This window comes from Bos grunniens, chromosome 4 (assembly GCF_055505025.1).
Source record: "Bos grunniens cultivar Pamir isolate PY7600 chromosome 4, Bosgru_T2T1.0, whole genome shotgun sequence".
NCBI classification, from domain to species: domain Eukaryota; kingdom Metazoa; phylum Chordata; class Mammalia; order Artiodactyla; family Bovidae; genus Bos; species Bos grunniens.
Genome location: NC_141168.1, coordinates 31,944,428 through 31,966,665, shown reverse-complemented (window position 1 = coordinate 31,966,665; position 22,238 = coordinate 31,944,428). Strand labels below are relative to the sequence as shown.

General features: G+C 38.1%; 1 protein-coding gene across 1 annotated transcript; it reads left to right on the top strand.

Annotated features, from left to right (window-relative positions):
- The first annotated feature begins 1,962 nt into the window (after positions 1-1,962).
- On the top strand, positions 1,963-18,771 carry LOC147373889 (hyaluronidase Ccc Hy-4-like). Its single transcript, XM_086395809.1, has 3 exons — positions 1,963-3,138; positions 8,989-9,078; positions 18,059-18,771. Exons 1-3 carry the CDS (start codon positions 2,218-2,220, stop codon positions 18,473-18,475), a joined length of 1,428 nt encoding a protein of 475 aa, XP_086251935.1. The 5' UTR covers positions 1,963-2,217; the 3' UTR covers positions 18,476-18,771.
- Positions 18,772-22,238: the final 3,467 nt, after the last annotated feature.

The following is a 22,238-nucleotide window of genomic DNA, read 5'->3' as shown; positions in this document are numbered from 1 at the left end:
TGCTTACTCCTTGGAAGGAAAGTTATGACCAACCTAGACAGCATATTTAAAAAAGCAGAGACATTACTTTGCCAACAAAGGTCTGTCTAGTCAAGGCTATGGTTTTTCCTGTGGTCATGTATGGATGTGAGAGCTGGACTGTAAAGAAAGCTGAGCACAAAGAATTGATGCTTTTGAACTGTGGTGTTGGAGAAGACTCTTGAGAGTCCCTTGGACTGCAAGGAGATCCAACCAGTCCATCCTAGAGGAGATCAGTCCTGGGTGTTCATTGGTAGGGCTGATGTTGAAGCTGAAACTCCAATAACTTTGGCTACCTGATGTGAAGAGCTGACTCATTTGAAAAGGCCCTGTTACTGGGAAAGATTGAGGGTGGGAGGATATGGGGACAATAGAAAATGAGTTGGTTGGATGGCATCACCAACTCAATGGACATGTGTTTGGGTGAACTCTGGAAGTTGGTGTTGGACAGTGAGGCCTGGCGTGCTACAGTTCATGGGGTCTCAAAGAGTTGGACATGCCTGAGGGACTGGACTGAACTGAACTGAACTGAACAATTCATAGTGCTTAATTCTGTTACTGTAGAAGTAGTGTTACAAAATGTATGCTGGTGAAGAAGATAATGCTAAACTAATAAGTTTTTCTTAGAGTAGTGACACAGAGACAGGGTATAACTTTTATATAAATAGAATGCATGATTAAAATACTTTAGAAAAGAAAATTTATAATTGCATTTTATTAAAGCACACTTTTTTAGATTTATAGCCCCTTTTCTTTAATAAATTTAATGTAATATGACATTTAACTAAATATATATACCCATTTATACCATACATGCTGTCATGAGAAGAGGGAGATAAAGAGTAATATTTATGGATAGTGGGTCCTCTTTCATTTTCCCTGAATGACAAAGATAAAAAAATTGGCTCTTCTTTTTTTGAGGGGAGGAGTCACCTTAAGATCCATGGCTAGAGAAGAGTGAAGAGAATAGAGTATCTCTGGTGACTGAGGGACTCATCTGATGCCATGATACAAATTCCTCATGATGTTTATTTTAAAAATAATAACTACTTTATTTAAAAGAGTAAGTTATAATTCATAGCTATGAATAAATCTTCAATGTACAGAGAGACAATGACTTATTCAACTTTGTTTATAAACTTGGGATGCTGTGTTGCAAAAGTTAAAATATGACTTTGGTCAGTACCTCTTCCTGCATTTAATATATTAGATAATATATTAGATAAACTCAGCAAGAACTAAAAAAAAAAAAAAGAGAGAGAAGATTTGACTCTTAAAAAGACATTGAGTTTAATTACATCATAGACAAGTTTGTGATTCATTTATTAAAAAAAATCTTCATGATAAAATCATTTTGATACATAACTTCAACCACACTGCTTTCATGGTGAAATCTCATTGGCTGGAATGCATAACTATTAAACCATCCTTGTCTGGGAGGATTCTTTGGCAGTTTTTGGCTCAACTGTCTGTTTAGAAGGGATTTAGCCAAGTTTCACTTGGGAATTGATTGGTGAAAATACAGACCAACTTCTTCATGGGAAAACCAGGGAATTAAACAATCTGTTGGTTTCTAAATTTATGTACCAAGAGAAGATAGCAACAAAATCCATAATCAACAGCAGGTAAATGCCATTTCTACCTGTTTCTACTTTAGCCTGTATGAATTCCAAATATAACTACCATCTTTTAAAAACAAACAAACCAAGAAATGAAGAAGCCCACTTTTGAGTCCAGTGAATTCGAAACAGCAAGCAAGGTGTTATTTACTGTTTGTACCATTAGCTATTTGTTTTGGTTCCATTTAATTTTTGTTAAAAGTACCAGATGGTTATGTAGTCAGAATTATAGGAAATTAAAGCTAGAACAAGTAGCAGACACAGTTTTCATGACTGAGGAGTTGTGTGAAAATTTTTACTTTGGTTTCTATTCACTGGATTTTTTTTTTTTTTTTACTTTTCTAGTTTTTTTTTTTTTTTAAGCACCTCATTTTTCTTCCCTGTTAAAAGTATAAATTATGCCTAGATATCAATAAATCTCATAAATCTTGTAAAAAGTCAGTCTACAACTCAAAGAGTAGCTTAAACACTACCATGAGTTTACTTGATTTAAGGAACATTTGACTCCATCATGTTTCATTTTTCTTCCTCTTCTTATTTTTAAGGAGATTGCCTAACGTGATGGTGAAAACTATGAACCATGTGTAACCCCCGGGTGGCACGGTCAGGAGTGCTGCTGCTCTTGACGGTGTTTACTCACTCAGCCCTCAAGCCAGCAATGCCTCCAGTGATCACGAAAAGACCTTTCAACATTTTCTGGGCCGCCCCAACAATGCAGTGCCAGCATTTCTTCAATGTGGATCTGAATCTTCAGTTATTTAATATTATATCAAATCCTTTGGAGACTCAGAGTGGATCGACAATTGCCATAATTTATCCAAATGAATTAGGGTGTTATCCTTATTTCTCTCCAGAGGGAAAATCCTTTAATGGAGGGATACCACAGAATATGAGCCTTCCTACACACCTGAGGAAGACCGCTGATGACATTGCAAAAGTTTTTCCTTGGTGGAGATCAGAAGGTCTTGTTATCATTGACTGGGAAAGCTGGAAGCCACAATGGGACAGAAATTGGGGCAATAGAGTAATATACAAAAACCACTCTTTAGACTTTACTAGAAACCACCATCCTGATTGGTCAGAAATGAAAGTGAGAACAGTTGCCCAAAAGGAATTTGAAACTGCTGGAAAGAGTATTATGAATGCTACTCTCACACTGGCTTTAGAAATGAGACCAAAATGTCTATGGGGCTTTTATCTCTATCCAGACTGCTACAATTATGATTATAGGATAAATCCACAGACCTACACAGGTAAATGCCCAAGTGACGAAATTTTCCGCAATGACCAACTTCAGTGGCTATGGGAAAAAAGCAGAGCACTTTATACTTCAGTATATTTGGATAAAATATTGAAGTCAAGTTTAAATGCTTTGAAATTTGTTCATTATCGAGTTAGAGAAGCTATGAGAATTGCTGAAATGGCTAAAGATGACTATGTTTTACCAGTTTTTATTTTTTCCAGACCATTTTATTTGAATAGTATTGAAGCTTTGTCACAGGTAAGAAAAAAAAAATACAGTCACACATTAAAAAATGGAAATTTAGTAGAATATGAAATTTAGGGAATAATGTTTTAGGATGCTTATATCCCCTTAATAATAGAATGCTACTCTATTACTAAAACCATGTAGTCCTTCAAATGTCAGGCCAATTCTGAAACAATATCATTGACAATTAGATGTTTGCTTAAGAGTTTGTAAGTGATGGTTTTTACCAGCTTACCATTTACAAGGGTTTCCTGCAGAACTGTAGTTTAAGTTTAATCATGCAACAGATTAAATTTAACTAGGAAGAAAATTCATATTAAAGAAACTCTTAACGTGAAACAGTAGCAGCAATTTTCCAAAACAAAACTGTATGAAGGAGAGCTTGGGTAAATTATTTACCAACTATGTTTTCAATATATTGCATTTTTATGTTTTAATTGATTATGTTACTTAAAAATAATATAGATTGTTGATTTTATCTTCAAAAATCTAAAATGTAATCTAGTGATGAGTGTCTAGGCAATGAAAGTGGTTTATATAAAAGTATTCTTAGACTTACACAGGGTTCAGTTCAGTTCAGTCACTCAGTCGTGTCCGACTCTTTGCGACCCCCTGAATCACAGCACGCCAGGCCTCCCTGTCCATCACCAACTCCCGGAGCTCACTCAAACTCATGTCCATCGAGTTGGTGATGCCATCCAGCCATCTCATCCTCTGTTGTCCCCTTCTCCTCCTGCCCTCAATCTCTCCCAGCATCAGGGTCTTTTCCAATGAGTCAACTCTTCGCATGAGGTGGCCAAAGTACTGGAGTTTCAGCTTTAGTATCATTCCTTCCAATGAACACCCAGGACTGATCTCCTTTAGAATGGACTGGTTGGATCTCCTTGCAGTCCAAGGGACTCTCAAGAGTCTTCTCCAACACCACAGTTCAAAAGCATCCATTCTTCGGCACTCAGCTTTCTTCACAGTCCAACTCTCACATCCATACATGACCACTGGAAAAACCATAGCCTTGACTAGATGGACCTTTGTTGGCAAAGTAATGTGTCTGCTTTTGAATATGCTATCTAGGTTGGTCATAACTTTCCTTCCAAGGAGTAAGGATCTTTTAATTTCATGGCTGCAATCACCATCTGCAGTGATTTAGGAGCCCCCCAAAATAAAGTCAGCCACTGTCTCCACTGTTTCCCCATATATTTTCCATGAAGTGATGGGAATGGATGCCATGATCTTAGTTTTCTGAATGTTAAGCTTTAAGCCAACTTTTTCACTCTCCTCTTTCACTTTCAACAAGAGGCTTTTTAGTTCCTCTTCACTTTCTGCCATAAGAGTGGTGTCATCTGCATACACAAGGTAGGAAGCACAAAGATGTAGGAATGAACTGGTTTGGAAGATAATGGTTTGTAGAGTCTTGGAAGTATTCAAGCTTTATCTAGATAGTCACTTATATAGGATATTCTTGTAGGGATTCAATTATTGGGTGGGTGGTCAGGTGAGAAAACCCTTAAATCTCCATCAATAGCTGTGAGCTCACAATTCAGTCTTTCTAGTACACAACACAGAAGCAGTACTGAAATCACTTACATTTGTGATAAGAACATTTAAATGAAATATCAGTTCTTCCTCAAATATTTCAGAATAAAATATATTGACCCAAATACTGTTTAGTAAGCTTTACATTGCTATTCTTGTAGGATTACTCAGTATTATTCAAAATGGAATATTAATTCAGTGTTTAGGAGGAAAAGAAATATAGCACCATGATAAAAAGTTGGAGGATGTCAGATATGCCTAATCTGCCTCACCCTCAAACACGGATCTTTTGTTACCTGCTTTAGCACTTTCTTTTTCATGGGGTTCTTCCTATTCTAGAAGGAAAACTGCCACTTGGGAACCCAATTAATCCCTGAAAAATTCTTGACTATGTTAAGTCTACTCTGCCTCTGGATAACTTTGTGTCACTATTAGTTATAATCTTAACTTCTGGTGCAATACAGAATAAATCAAATCTCTATTTCAAAAGGCAGTTCTCCAAGTATTGGATGCTGTCAGTCAGATCTACCAAAATCTTCTCAATAAATTATTCCTCAAGTAACAGATTTCTCAAATCATGTCACTTTCTCAAATCCATTGGGGAATTATATTTATTCCTTCAAGAAATACTTATTGAGTGTCTACAGTATGTCACAATGTATTATGAATAATGAGTAGAAAATAATAAGCCATGCAGTCAGATATTTTGTCTTGATAGAAAAGGATAGAATGAGATAAGCCACATTTTAATGAAATTCTTGTTTGTAAAGTCCCCATTTTGGGGTAATATTTGATTTTCAAAGTCAATTATGGGCTAAGTATCACCTCTGAGCTCTATTTCAGAAAACCAAAATTATAGTGTTATCTGAGTAATAGTATACTGAAGTGTTTTAATACTATGCAATTGCCTTTCCCTTTTCACATGAATCTTTCCCTTTTCACATGAACAAACAGCATGAATCTCATTTATTGTTTAAATAGCATTATTATAACATCTTTTATTCCCTGGAGAAGGAAATGGCAACCCACTCCAGTATTCTTGCCTGAAAAATCCCATGGACAGAGGAGCCTGGTGGCCTACAGTCCAATGGGTCACAAAGAATTGGACATGATTGAGTGACTAAGCACAACATCATTTATTATGTTCTGCATATTGTAATTATGAAATCACTTAAAGCTAACTCTGCTAGATATTTTCTTTCCAGTGTCTCAATTTGAATGAGAGACCTGATTTTCATTTAATGAAGGCAATGCTAGTTAGTATAATGGAAGAATGATTTTTTTTTTCTTGTTTCATTATGTAGACAAATTGTGAAACAGAGTGCTAGGTTACTGGAGACTTCATATAATGCAGAGGAGCTTTGCTGAAGCATGGCCATTTTCTCATTCTGGCTTTTGAATATTTTACCTTTATACTGGATCTCTGATTCTCCATACCTTGCAGGGAAGGAAAGAATGCAGACTGTCCATCTATCATTCCTTCTCTCTTTCATCTCTTCCTATTTCCTGCTTCTTTGCTCTTGGTCTATAATCATGAACATGACCTCCTCTGTTTCTTATCCTGGTGAATTATAATCTACTTAGTCATCCCACTTGAGAGTCACTTGGATGCCTTCCTTCTCTGTCTATTATCCAGTAGGTAACTAAATCTTATCCATCTTAATTTCCAAAGAACTGTTCAATCTGTCCTCTATGCTTTACAAGGACTGACCTTGCCTTTGTTGACGCTCTTATCATTTCTCATTGAACAGTTTTCATCATCTCTAATTGGGGTCCCTGACTGTCATCTTGACTTCCTTCTTCAATATGTTTTTATGACAGCTGAAAATATCTTAGTTGCAAATGTGTGGCCTTCCAGTGTCAAAACTTTCTTGTAGCTAAGCCCTAACACTTTAAAATTGTGTAATAAAATATACACAAAAGACACTTGTATTTGGATGTTACTTATCTATTGGGTTGACCAGAAAGTTCATTTGTGTTTTTATATACAATACTTCTGGTAGCACTTAGTTGTCTTTAACTTCATTCAAAACAGTTTTTTTAGATTGTATTGTGACAGCTGTCATATCAGAGTGTAAACAAACCGAAAACAAAAACAGACTCATAGATACAGATAAGAAACTGATCGTGTCCCATGGAAGGAGGTAGAGGGTTGGAAATTATAAAATAAATAAGACCTAGAGATATAATGTCAGAGAAGGCAATGGCAACCCACTCCAGTACTCTTGCCTGGAAAATCCCATGGACGGAGGAGCCTGGTAGGCTGCTGTCCAGGGGGTTGCGAAGAGTCGGACGTGACTGAGCGACTTCACTTTCACTTTTCACTTTCATGCATTGGAGAAGGAAATGGCAACCCACTCCAGTGTTCTTGCTTGGAGAATCTCAGGGACAGTGGAGCCTGGTGGCTGCCATCTATGGGGTCGTACAGAGTCGGACACTACTGAAGCGACTTAGCAGCAGCAGCAGAGACATAACGTACAGCATAGAGAATACAGTCAATAATGCTGTAGTAACTATGATGATGACAGATGGTAACTAAGCTTATGGTGATCATTTTGTAATACATAAAAAAATCAAAGCACTATGCCAAATGCCTGAAACTAGCACAATATTTGTAAATCATTTATACTTCATTAAAAATATAAAAAATTAAAAGTTAAAAATGCCTTATCCAAATGAGTGAATTTTTGTGTAGCCACTTTAATACTGAAGATGGAAGCAAAACATTTTCTGCATATTATGCTTATTATTTCAAGAAAGGTAAAAACAATAGAAATGCATAAAAAGATTTGTGCAGTGTATGGAGAAGGTGCTGTGACTGATCAAACATGTCAAAAGTGGTTTGCAGATTTTCATGCTGGAGATTTCTCACTGGACAATGCTCCAAGGTGAAGTAAACAAGTTGAAACTGATAGTGATCATATCAAACCATTAATTGAGAACAATCAACATTATACCACTTGGGAGATAGCCAACATACTCAAAATATCCAAATCTTGAAAATCATTTGCACTAACTTGGTTATTTTCATTGTTTTGATATATGGGTGCCACGTAAGTTAAGCAGAAAAAAACCCATCTTAACCAAATTTCCACATGCGATTCTCCACTTAAACATAATGAAAATGTTCCGTTTTTACAACAAATTGTGATGGGCAATGAAAAGTGGATATTGTAAAATAATGTGGAATGGAAGAGATCATGGGGCAAGTGAAATAAACCACCACCAACCACACCAAAGCCCTATCTTCATCTAAAGAAGGTGATGTTGTTTATATGGTGGGATTAGAAAGGGTGGCTTTTATTATGAGCTCCTTCTGGAAACCAAACAATTCCAACAGCTACTCAAACATAAAATGCATTATCTTCCATTAGGATAGCTTGAGACTGTATCTTTCTTTGATGACCAGGCAAAACTGTTATAGCTTGGCTGGGAAGTTCTGATTCATCTGCCATATTCATCAGACACTACACATTTGGATGTCCATTTATTTCAGTCTTTACAAAATTCTATTAATGGAAAAAAATTCAACTCCCTGGAAAGGAGTTGTTTGCTCAAAAAGATAAAAAGTTTTGGGAAAATGAAATTGCCTGAAAAATAGCAGAAGGCAGTGGAGCAAAACAGTGAATATTTTGTTCAGTAAAATTCTTCATGAAAATGAAAAATGTGTCTTTTATTTTTATTTGAACTCCAAAGAACTTTTTGGCTAACCTAATACAAGGATTCAGATACATTTACTTCTCCCCACATCCCCAGTGCTTTTTACCTACCATAAGAGTTACTGACACTTCTCAAGGAATCGCACTTTTTCCTACATATGACTCTGCCTTTTCTTTTTTTCCTACTGGATAAAAAAAATTCTGCTCTCTTACGTCTATTTTATCAATTTATACTCCTTTCCAAAGACCACTCTGAAATTTCACCTCTTGAAGGAAATCTTCCAATACACTTCCATGCAACATTAACCACTTTCTCTAATCTATGTATGTCTTGTGGGTGCTAATATATAATTTAATTTGTTACCCTGAAATTATATATGTCTGTCATAATCATCACACTAAAACACACTCTCAAGAACAAGAAATGGAATCTATTTCATTTTTATATTCTTAGTGTCTAGAATACTGCTTGGAACATCATACATATTTATCAGGTAAGTATCCCAGGCAGAATTACCTTTTCCTATTCTGCTCTATAGTCCTTTGTTTTAGAAACAAAGATAATGTTATCAGTATGTTCTTTACCACAGTTGATAGACTGAAACATTTTTGAATTGTCAGTGATTAAATATGATTGGCAGAATCTACTTGCGACCCTTCTCTTTTTTAGGAGGACTTAGTGCATACAATTGGTGAGAGTGCAGCATTGGGGGCATCAGGAGTAATATTGTGGGGAGGATATGACTATTCTGATTCAAAGGTAAGCAGTGGTTTCCCTACCAGCATCATGGAGATATTACAGATATTGTTTTTTTTTTTAATTTTTATTTTATTTTTTAATATAAATTTATTTATTTTAAATGAGGCTAATTACTTTACAATATTGTATTGGTTTTGCCATACATTGACATGAATCCACCACAGACGTACATGTGTTCCCCATCTTGATCCCCCCCTTCCCTCTCCCTCTCCATACCATCCCTCTGGGTCATCCCAGTGCACCAGCCCTGAGCATCCTGTATCATGCATCGAACCTGGACTGGCGATTCATTTCACATATGATAATATACATGTTTCAAAGCCATTCTCCCAAATCATCCCACCCTCGCCCTCTCCCACAGAGTCCAAAAGACTGTTCTATACATCTGTGTCTCTTTTGCTGTCTCACATACAGGGTTATAGTTACTGTCTTTCTAAATTCCATATATATGCTTTAATATACTGTATGGTGTTTTTCTTTCTGGCTTACTTCACTCTGTATAATAGGCTCCAGTTTCATCCACCTCATTAGAACTGATTCAAATGTATTCTTTTTAATGGCTGAGTAATACTCCATTGTGTATATGTATCACAGCCTTCTTATCCATTCGTCTGCTGATGGACATCTAGGTTGCTTCCATGTCCTGGCTATTCCAAACAGTGCTGCGATGAACACTGGGGTACATGTGTCTCTTTCGATTCTGGTTTCCTCAGTACGTATGCCCAGAAGTGGGATTGCTGGGTCATATGGCAGTTCTATTTCCAGTTTTTTAAGGAATCTCCACACTGTTCTCCATAGTGGCTGTACTAGTTTGCATTCTCACCAACAGTGTAAGAGGGTTCCCTTTTCTCCACACCCTCTCCAGCATTTATTGCTTGTAGACTTTTGGATAGCAGCCATTCTGACTGGCATGAAATGGTACCTCAATGTGGTTTTGATTTGCATTTCTCTGATACTGAGTGATGTTGAGCATCTTTTCATGTGTTTGTTAGCCATCTGTATGTCTTCTTTGGAGAAATGTCTGTTTAGGTCCTTGGCCCATTTTTTGATTGGGTCATTTATTTTTCTGGAATTGAGCTGTAGGAGTTGCTTGTATATTTTTGAGACTCTTTGTCAGTTGTTTCATTAGCTATTATTTTCTCCCATTCTAAAGGCTGTCTTTTCACCTTGCTTATAGTTTCCTTTGTTGTGCAGAAGCTTTTAATTTTAATTAGGTCCCATTTGTTTAGTTTTGCTTTTATTTCCAATATTCTGGGAGGTGGGTCATAGAGGATCCTGCTGTGATTTATGTCAGAGAGTGTTTTGCTTATGTTCTCCTCTAGGAGTTTTATAGTTTTTGGTCTTAAATTTAGATTTTTAATCCATTTTGAGTTTATTTTTGTGTATGGTGTTAGAAAGTGTTCTAGTTTCATTCTTTTACAAGTGGTTGACCAGTTTTCCCAGCATCACTTGGTAAAGAGTTTGTCTTTTCTCCATTGTATATTCTTGCCTGCTTTGTCAAAGATAAGGTGTCCATAGGTGCGTGGATTTATCTCTGGGATTTCTATTTTGTTCCATTGATCTATATTTCTGTCTTTGTGCCAGTACCATACTGTCTTGACAACTGTGGCTTTGTAGTAGAGCCTGAAGTCAGGCAGGTTGATTTCTTCTCCCTGGAGTGCAATGAAGTGTCCAGTAATGCGTTGTGAGATGTCAGTGTGTTTGGAGTGACTTTGGGCAGCTGTATATTGAAGCTCAGGGCTATGTTTCTGTGTTGCTGGAGAATTTGCATGGTATGTCTTGCTCTGGAACTTGTTGGCCCTTGGGTGGTGCTTGGTTTCAGTGTATGTATGGAGGCATTGGATGAGCTCCTATCGATTAATGTTCCCTGGAGTCAGGAGTTCTCTGGTGTCCTCAGAATTTGGACTTAAGCCTCCTGCCTCTGGTTTTCAGTCTTACTCTTACAGTAGCCTCAAGACTTCTCCATCTACAGAGCACCAATGATAAAACATCTAGGTTAAAGATGAAAAGTCTGTCCACAGTGAGGGACACCCAGAGAGGTTCACAGAGTTACATGGAAAAGAAAAGAGGGGGGAGGGAGATAGAAGTGACCAGGAGAAGAAGAGGGGGAATCAAAAGAGGAGAGAGCAAGCTAGCCAGTAATCACTTCCTTATGTGCTCTCCACAGTCTGGACTGCTCAGAGAAGTTCACATAGTTATACAGAGAAGAGAAGAGGGAGGAAGGAGACAGAGGTGGCCAGGAGGATAAAGGGGGGAATCAAAAGGAGAGAGACAGATCCAGCCAGTAATCAGTTCCCTAAGTGTTCTCCACAGTCTGGAACACACAAAGAGATTCACAGAGTTGGATAAAGAACAGAAGGGATCTGACCCAATCAAAAAATGGGCCAAAGATCTAAATAGACATTTCTCCAAAGAAGACATACAGATGGCTAACAAACACTTGAAAAGATGCTCAACATCACTCTTTATCAGAGAAATGCAAATCAAAACCACTATGAGGTACCATTTCACACCAGTCAGAATGGCTGCGATCCAAAAGTCTACAAATAATAAATGCTGGAGAGGGTGTGGAGAAAAGGGAACCCTCTTACACTGTTGGTGGGAATGCAAACTAGTACAGCTACTATGGAGAACAATGTGGAGATTCCTTAAAAAACTGGAAATAGAACTGCCTTATGATCCAGCAATCCCACTGCTGGGCATACACACTGAGGAAACCAGAAGGGAAAGAGACACATGTACCCCAATGTTCATCGCAGCACTGTTTATAATAGCCAGGACATGGAAGCAACCTAGATGTCCATCAGCAGATGAATGGATAAGAAAGCTGTGGTACATATACACAATGGAGTATTACTCAGCCATTAAAAAGAATACATTTGAATCAGTTCTAATGAGGTGGATGAAATTGGAGCCTATTATACAGAGTGAAGTAAGCCAGAAGGAAAAACATAAATACAGTATACTAACGCATATATATGGAATTTAGAAAGATGGTAACGATAACCCTGTATACGAGACAGCAAAAGAGACACTGATGTATAGAACAGTCTTATGGACTCTGTGGGAGAGGGTGGGAAGATTTGGAAGAATGGCATTGAAACATATGAAATGTCATGTATGAAACGAGATGCCAGTCCAGGTTCAGTGCACGATGCTGGATGCTTGGGGCTGGTGCGCTGGGAAGGCCCAGGGGGATGGTATGGGGAGGGGGGAGGGAGGAGGGTTCAGGATGGGGAGCATGTGTGTATCTGAAATTAAAAAATTTAAAAAAAAAAGAAAAAAAAAAAAAAGAACAGAAGGGGAAGGGAGGAGATAGAGCTAACCTGGTGGAGAAAAAGGAGAGTCCATAGGGGGAGAGAGCAGTCAAGCCAGTAATCTCACTCCCAAGTAAATATGGGTACTGAAGATTGGGTTCTTTTTTATTTTTTTTATTTTTGAAGATTGGGTTCTTAAAGGTACAAAATTGATAACAAATGCCAAAAATCAAAGATTAAAAATCTAGTATAGAGGTTGGATTCTCAAAAATACAATATTAAAGAAAAAAAAACAAAGTCACAAAAATTATTATATATATATGAAGTTTTCTTTAAAAATAGGTTCTTTTTTTTTGCAAAGTAATAGGTTATAAAAATGAAAATTAAAGGAGTAATAGATGACTTAAAAATAAAAAAAAATTAAAGAATGAAAATAGCAAAAATATATCTAGGACTTTCTCTGGTGTTGTTGTGGACTGTGTGGGGTCAGTTCATTTTCAGATAGTTCCTTGATCCAGCTTATACTTCTCAAGATCTATAGGCCCCTTCCTATGTAGTCGGTGCTTAACTACAGGGTTTTAATCTATTGCACCTGTCACTTCAAGGCAGTTCCCTCTGTTTTAGCTTCTGTTTGCTGGTCTCTTCAGTGTCTTATTTCTGCCCTGACACAAGGGGGCGGTGGTGGACACTTTTTTAGGCTCACTTGTTCAGTCGTGCTGTAGGGAGGGAGGGACGCTGCAAACAAATAACACTGGCATGTGCTCGCAGTGTCTCGGCCACAATGGGTTTGTCCCTGCTCACAGCGTGTGTGCTTTCCCTGTCTAAACTTCTTAGGCTCTAGGCTGCTCTGCTGGGAATTGTCTGAGGCCAGCCCTGGGTTGTATGCACTTCCCAGGTCTACGCTGCTCAAGTTTAGGTACTCGGGTACTTCTCAAAGGCGCAGACGTGGTTGGGCCTGCGTTTTGTGCCCTTCCCAGGTTCGAGCAGCTCAGGTGACCAGGTGTTTGGCGAGTGCGGTCGCTGCAACTTATTGCCTCTCCTGTCCCTGCCGCTCGGTTTTCTGGGTGTACAACTGGTGCACCTTCTCAGGTGGATGTCAACCATCCAGAATCCCAAGAAGTCTTGGTTAGCAACGAAGCCTGCTTGCAGTTTGGTAAATGATGCCTCTCTGGGGCCATGATTGCCCCCTTTCAACTCTGGCAGCCCTCGCCTGCCTGTCTTCATCAGGGGGATGGGCAAGTCCACAGCCGGAGAGCTCTAGTCAGTCCTTTGTTCTGTGAGCGGGCCTGGTGGTGTCTTAGGTTAGGGCTTTTTGCAGGGTAGCTATCCCACAGTCTGGTTTGCTATCTCAAGTTAGTTCCCTCAGATTGCCCTCGGGGCATTCAGGCCCAGTCCTTACTCTAAGCAATGCAGCCCGTTCCTCCCTGCCCAGCCCCCGTTTGCTAGTGGTGGATACGGGCATCTGCGCTGCTTTTCTGCTGGGGGAGTTACCGTTGGGCACGTTAATCTGTGGGTTTTAATTATTTATTTATTTTTCCTCCCAGTTATGTTGCCCTCTGAGGTTCCAAGGCTCACCACAGACTTGCCAGTGAGTATTTCCTGGTGTTTGGAAACTTCTCTCTTTTTTAAGACTCCTTTCCCGTGACGGATCTCCTTCCCTACCTGTTTTGTCTCTCTTTTTATCTTTTATATTTTTTCCTACCTCCTTTCAAAGACAATGGCCTGCTTTTCTGGCTGTCTGATGTCCTCTGCCAGCATTCAGAAGTTGTTTTGTGGAATTTACTCAGCGTTCAAATGTTCTTTTGATGAATTTATGGGGGAGAAAGAGGTCTCCCTGTCTTATTCCTCCACCATCTTCTGGTTTTTGTTTTAATTTTTCACGTCAGAGACAAATGGTTGCTAATTATCTGCTCAGTTGACTTTAACAAAACTCAGAGAGCACAGGGACTCACATTGAGCAATTTGTCTGTACCAGCCACAGTGTTGTAAAAAGAGCACAAATTTTCCAATCAGACAATCCTAAATAAGAATACAAATTTTACATTCTAGGGGTGTAATCTTGGGCAAATTAATTAACCTCTCTGAGTATCCATGTCTTCATCTAAAAAAAAAGTACTGAAAGAAAACCTACTTTGTAAGAATTTTGGTAGATGGTGGCTCAGCGGCAAAGAATCCACCTGCCAATACAGGAGATGTGGATTCAATCCCTTGGTTGGGAAGACCTCCTGAAGAAGGAAATGGCAACCCATTCCACCATTCTTGCCTGAAAAAATCCCATGGACAGAGGAGCCTGGTGGGGCTACATCCATGGGAGTTGCAAAAGAGTCCAACACAACTTAACAATCAAACAACAGCAAGAATGATATAATATATATGCAAAAAAAAAAAAAAGAGAGAGAGAGAATACCAAATTTTAAAAACACATATTTTTCAACCACACAAAGGATGAATTCTCCAAAATTGATTCTTTATTTTCTGATTATCTATGATAGAAATGCTCATGGGAGGAAAAAAAAAAATATATATATATATACACATATATATATGTATATATAAACGTTTATTAACATTCTACTCTTGACAGCAATTCTCACATGAAGTAACTCTATTATTTTCCACAACTGACTTTGAACATGTTCAGTTGGTGGCCTGTTGTACTACCTAAGTGAAAATTCAGAAACCACAGTTTTCCTCATTTTTAGGTATTAATGAATTGGCTTCCCAGGTGGCTCAGTGGGTAAAGAATCTGCCTGCAATGCAGGAGATGCAGGAGATATGGGTTTGATACCTGAGTGGGGAAAATCCCACTCCAGTATTCTTGCCTGCAGAATCCCATAGACAGAGGAGCCTGGTGGGCTACAGTCCATGGGGTCGTAAAAAGTTAGAACACGACTGAAGTGACTGAGCACACACTTATGCACAGGTATTAACAAATAGTTCACTTTTCAAGTATTAAAACATTCTGTCTCAAAAAATGTAAAAACAGTCAGCTCTTTCTCATTTTGCATTCTACAAATCAGCATGCTGGTATTGGTAAGAGGAGGAGGCCTAAGACTGAACGACTTGGATTACAATGTTCACTTTTTGTCTCCTACTAGCCAACGGCCTTGAACAAATCTCTACAGTTTCTCTATCTGTTAAATGGTGAGAATAATAGTATCTATCTCATAGGGCTGTTATAAGAATTACATGATTAATACATGTAAAGCACTTAAACAGTACCTGGCACATGCCAAGTGCCATGTAAATGGTGGTTGTTATTATCCAGGTTAAAACTTCTTGCTTCTCCTCCCCACACCCCAAGCTTGGGTCTCAGTTATGGGGAAGAGGAGTACCATTCATTTCTTTGCTCATTTGCTTCAAGGATGAGTGCAGGAGACTGGGATAGAGAGGAGGCAAAGCAGGCAAAGTAATTTTTATTTATATGCTGGCTTTTAAAATTACTGTGGTCTCTTGAAGACCATCCCACATGGCTGCCATGTAGGGTCTGGCTCTTTCTTGCATGAGGTTAGAGATGCTTCCAACCCCCACACAACTTGCATCTTCCAGGTTTTGCTCCTGAGGCATTGGAGAGAGGGAGCTTACATATGTTGAGATATGCTGGGAAGAGGATCAGGGGATCACATTGGAATGGGTTAAGGTTGTTGAAATGTTCGTGAGACATCCAGGTAGAGATGTGTAATAGGTAGGTGGGTGTACAGTTGATCAGAGATAAATTCTGGGAAATACACATCTGGGAGTTCTATTTAAGGCAATGAGAAGGGGTAAGTTTAACCAGAGAGAGTATAGCTGGAAAAGAGAAAAATTAAGCCTAGGGCACTCCAGGGTTAAGAGGTAGGGAAGATGAGCTAGTAAATGAGATTAAGAAGGAGCATTCAGTGAGAAAGGAAAAATCCAGAAGAGTGTGATATACCAGAAGATAAGTGAAGAAGGAATTTTGAGGAAGAGGGCAGGGACAGAACAGGGAAACCCGAGTTGAACCTGATTGGGTTTACCTGTACCCTGTGCTCTCTTTCATTCGTCTCTCCCCCAGGTCTTCTTTCTTCCTCTTCCACCCCTCTTTCTTACTTCTCCTTTTCTTGTTTTGTTCAGTGGTTTCACTGTTTTATTTTTCCCATCTGTCCTACAAACTTCCTCTGATGCCCCAGATAAGGAGCCATGCCTTGACTAAAACTAGCATTTATTCCTAAACATAATGTGAGGCTGACCTAGACTGAATGTGCCTGGAACAAAAATATTACACACGATTTTCAGAACTTGTTATTGCCCAAAGTGACACCTTGTTCAACTGCCTGCCATTAGTAGTTTATTCTGCCTTACGACTTTCCATCTGAACCCCTGAATCCTTTCCACATGGATTCACAGTTTTGGGCCCTCTTCTCAAAGAGAAGCTGTCCTACTGTTTTAAATTAATTGGAATTTAATTAATCATTCATGTTATGTATGCATGCATGCTCAGTCATGTCCGACCCTTTGGACTATAGCCTGCCAGACTCCTCTGTCCGTAGAATTTTCCAGGCAAAAATATTGGAGTGGGTTGCCATTTCCTCCTTCAAGGATATTCCCAACCCAGGGATCAAATCTGAGTTTCCTGCATCTCCTGCATTGCAGGCAGATTCTTTACAGCTGAGCCATCAGGGAAGCCCTTCCATTAGAGTTAGTATTGATCAAAATAATTGAAGTGCTGATAGAAAACACACTTTTGTTAATGAATCTACTAGGATTTTCCCATGGTACTTCCTTTATGGATTAAGGCAAGTGTTGATGAAGATTCTAGCCAGATTCTTCTGGGCTAGCTGATGGTGTCATTTCAATTTGGCCAGCACATCTAGCTGCACAGTGTGATCATCAGTAGGTAGAACTGTGTACTAGCCTTAAAACTCAAGGTTGTGGACAATCAATGGTGCCTAGTGGCAGATTTATAGGAAGACAATCTGATTTTCCATATGCTATACAAATGACTCAGGAATTTGGTAATAAATAATAATCTTTTATAGAATCCTTCCTACAACCCAGCCAATGGATACATAAAGTACAATGTATTTTTACTATGAGACTGAACCACAGCTACATTTTTTTTTTAAAGAGCTACATATATGAATATGGGGAAAGGATCTTGAAAATGTTTGCAAAGGAAGTTGTAGAAAATAAAATATTCCAAATGATATAAATTTGTATAAGAATTTAAAAACACAAAATAATATTATACACATTGTTCATAATTACATTTACATGCAATAAAGTTATAAAAACATGGATGTAAGTAGTACCCCTCCCCACTTCAGGAGAACTGTTACCTCTGAAGAAATAAGGAGAAGAATGGGATAACTTGGTAGTCTGAGAAAAATCTCACCTGATGTTAACATATATGAAGTATCAGCACCAAAACTGTTTCACAAATTCAAAAAAATCACCCTACATTAAAGATTTTTTTTTAAAGTGTCAGTACAAATATCTCTTAAAGGATGCTCTTGTGGAAAAATGTGGAATCCTCCTCCCCAGAAAATGGTATGAAATGGGTTCATTAGAGTATTCCTAACCAAAGGCATGGATCATCACTTAAGGAATTTTATAAGGGCTCAGTCTTTCATTTAAATGCTAAATCTACTGAAACTCTTTCTCCTCAGGCTTATCAAATACAAAAGTCAATATTAATAAATACTCCCTGGACCATTGAATCATGTTTTGAAAGTGATCTAAATAGATCTCTGTTTTTCCCACAGGAGACCTGCTTGTCTGTGCAAAAATTTATTCAAGGGCCATTGGGCCATTATGCTGTTAATGTGACAACTGCAGCCAAACTCTGCAGTCAGAGTCTATGTAACAATAATGGAAGATGTATTCGAAAAACATCCGAATCCTCCTCCTACCTGCATATGCCGGGGAGTAGCAGTGAGAAATATGGCCCACGCAAGAGCTTGAGAGCCGTCATTTCCCCAGCCAATAAACAGAAGACAATAAAGGACATGAAGGATGGGTTTGTGTGTCATTGCTACCATGGCTGGCATGGAGAGTCTTGCCAGCAACTTTCTTCAGATGTCCTGAGAGGGAAGAATAAGGCCTGTATTGCTAACTTTAAAGTATCAGTTTTTCTCAGCATGACCTTATCTGTGATTCTCTTCATTTTTCTACCCCCATGACAATGTCATTTTTTCCTTGAAATTCTGAAAAGCAGAAGATGCTGTTTTTTTTCTTTAACTTCAATATACTTCTAAAATATTTGTTCTCTTAAAAGTGGAAAAAAAAAAAAAAAAGGAGGGGTGGGTTGGTGGGTATCTTTGGCTCTATAGAGCCATTAGATAGAGCAATTCTTGCTTGGATGCTTATCTCATGCGAGGCTCTAAGGATAAGGATGTGAATGTACCAAAGTCTCTGTCCTTGGGGAACTTAAATTCTTGTGAGATGAACGATAATAAACAAATTCATTTGTATCAAATGGTGCTAAGTGCTGTGGAGAATAACAAAGCTTGGTAAAGGGATAAGAGAGAGCAGTGGAGATTGTTTACAGGGTGGTCAGGTATGGCTCCCTAATGAGAGGACCTGAAGGTAGGAGGACCAGATCACAAGATGTCTGAGAAAAGCATCCTCAGATGAAGGAAGAGCAAATGCAAGAGTTGTTATGTGAGAGCAGGTTTAGGCCAGTGTGGCTGATGCAGGAGGAAGAGTGAGTCAGGTCATTAACTATTTGAACTAAGAGGTTAAATGAAGGTAATTAAAAAAAATAATAATTTAAGAGAAATTTCTGAAGGAAAGTGATCAAGAAAGATGTCCCTTCATTTTTATTTTTTAAAAAATAAATATACACTTAAATTGGATAGCAACAAGAACATCTATTATGATTAGATGGTGCTACAATGTTTCTGAGACTCCGATTGTTAATAGCAGATAAATTTGTAATAAGGTCATAAGAGATATGGAATGCACATGGGACCTAAGGAAGGCAACCACTGGGTTATGGCTGTTTCTGCTCCAGAGACTGGGAATTCCTATACAATACAAATGACCCCAGGATACCGAGTCGTGGGACCAGAGGGAATCTATACTGAATACTCTAGGATTCATTTCTAGCCAAAGTATCACTAGGGCTCTTGAAAATTCATTTGGTAGTCATCAATATCAGAAAGTAAGCCCTATTATACTCCCATAAGATGGAATTTATATAGGAGATTCTTTGCTGTGATGCTTGTTCTTCATTGAAGTATAGTGTATCCAAGCAATTAATTTCCTTTTAGTTCTTAATGAATGGCAAGTCTTTTGTAAAATTCATTTGGGCACTTGATCTGACCTAGTTACAATCCAGATAATTTTATTTTATAAAGACTCAAAAGACATTCAGTTCAGTTCAGTTGCTCATTCGTGTCCGACCCTTTTCGACCCCGTGAACTGCAGCACGCCAGGCCTCCCTGTCCATCACCAATTCCTGGAGTCCACCCAAACCCATCAAATACTGTTTCCCTTCATAGTTTAGGGAAGGTATTTTCCTGCCTGATATCTTCCAATTATTACACTTTTATATGTACTTTATCCAGGTGTATAGAATGCTGATGGGCTTCCCCAGTGGCTCAGAGTAAAGAATTTGCCTGCAGTGCAGGAGCCGTAGGAGACACAGGTTTGATTCCTGGGTCAGGAAGATCCCCTGGAGGAGAAAATGGCAACGCTCTTCAGTATTCTTGCTTGGAGAATCCCCATGGACAGAGGAGCCTGGTGGGCTATAGTCCATGGGATCACAAAGAGTTGTATGATTGAAGTGACTGAGCCCACGTGAATGTTGATAGTAGACCACAGTCAGATTCAGACTCCCATTTCATTTGTTTGTCTATTTATTTATGCATTTTCAGGAAAAGTAAAAAGTTAAAGAGGCAGTGAAATAGAGTAAGCTAAATTGGGGGCTATTTGTCAGTTTCTCAATTTTGTTGGTATCCTGCTGTACCAAGGGTACAATTACAGTAATTAGATTCTCCTGCTCAAGTTAGAAATGATTTTACCACTGTTAAAGTTAGTACTAGACCATGATAAGTGAAAAAGAATAGCTCCTTCTATCATTACAGTGATGATAGGATTTTAACAATTATTTTTTTGAGTTTTGATATTCAATGAATTACAGTAAGGCAGACAAGGGCAAATATTATCATCATTTTGAAGATAAGGAGAGAATGAGAGGTATAGCCAGTTTTACTCACTAATTAGTGAATACATAAAGGATGGTATACACATCACTGTTCTCCACTGTTTTGTTTTCTTTCTTTCTTTTTTTTTTTGAAAGAAACACAAACGGGATAATTTAATTACGCAGGTTTTTCTAAGTTGTTTTTCTGAACTGGGATATTGGGTCTGTTTGTTGCTCAGTCATATCTGACTCTTTGTGACCATATGGATGGACTTTAGCCCACCAGGCTCCTCTGTCCTTGGGATTCTCCAGGCAAGAATATGGAGTGGGTTGCCATTTCCTCTTCCAGGGGATCATCTCGACCCTGGGATCAAACTCATGTCTCTTGCATTGGCAGGCAGATTCTTTACCACTGAACAGCCATGGAAGCCCCTACCCTGAAACTCCTATGACTGTCTATTTGATGTGGCAATTATATTTTTAAGTACATTTTCACTAGCTTCAACTGTTGTGGGATTCATATCATAAATCAGAGGAAAAAAGGATTAGGGTCAGGGTTAAGGTTAGCCTCTTCATATCTTGGTTAAGAGAATGTGAAGCTTAAGAGATACATAATTTTTTATTGATGTTTATATATAATGAGATAGGTAGTATTTTCTAAATTTATTCTTTTAGGCAGCATAGTATTTGTCTGGAAGAAATACTTTGAGGAGCTACCTAAGGTAGAGGGCAAGATTGCAAAGGCATAAACTCCTATGTGTAAGATTAGAATCATTTATATTCTTTCTGAAATCTAAAATGACTGCTTTCCACTATTTAATAGTCAATGTGTAAGAAGAATTAAGGCAGACAAGAAAAAAAGAGCTGACATATGGAAAATACATAGAAATAAAAAGGAAACTCCAAATCCTATGACCCACAAATAATCATTTAACTTTTTCTAAATAAAAAATATTAAATTTGGGGAATTCCTTGGCAACCCAATGGTAAGGACTCAGTGCTCTCACTGTCAAGGGCTAGGTTTAATCCTTAGTTGGGGAACTAAGGTCCTGTAAGCAGCACAGCCCAGCCAAAAAATTTTTTTTAAGTTACAATTTTATTTTACTTAAATTTAATAGGAAGCAGAAGAAACTAAAACCAAAGGATGCCACATTTCTAACAACAGGTTCTTCCAAATTTTTGGTTTGTTTAAAAATCTGCAAGTTAAAAACAAATCATGGAAGACATTGAATTTTTGTTACTTATTTAGACTTGCATAACTTTGAGTTTCCAGACAACCATCTCATAAAAAGTCATCAATTATATCTACTCCAAAGACAAACATAAACACCTCCATTTTTCTTAAGTAAAAGACCAGAATTTAAACACCATCCCTATGGTTATAATTCTCCAAGAGACATTAATAAAGGGTACGACTGTAAGCAAAATAGTTATAAATACTGCAAACCACTTTAGTAAATGAAATATACCTTCTAAGATGATGGTAATACCTGTTAGGAGCCCTAAGGGTGCCCATCTCATTTCAAAATTACCTGAACAAAGATACTTTGATGTCTAAGGCAGTGTTGTTTCTTACCTCCAATTAATTGTTTAAAAAGCTTGATTGGAAACAGACTTTTTGATGAGATACTTGGTTCCACACCACTCATTTTTAAATCAGAAAGAATGTATATCTTTATTTTAGAAGTAGTATGTCATAACCATACTTTTTGTTCCTTAGTAAATTCATATCATTGTGTTTATTTGTATATAGGAGATATTCTTTACAAAGCCTTCTAGCTTTCTTTTCTGATTTA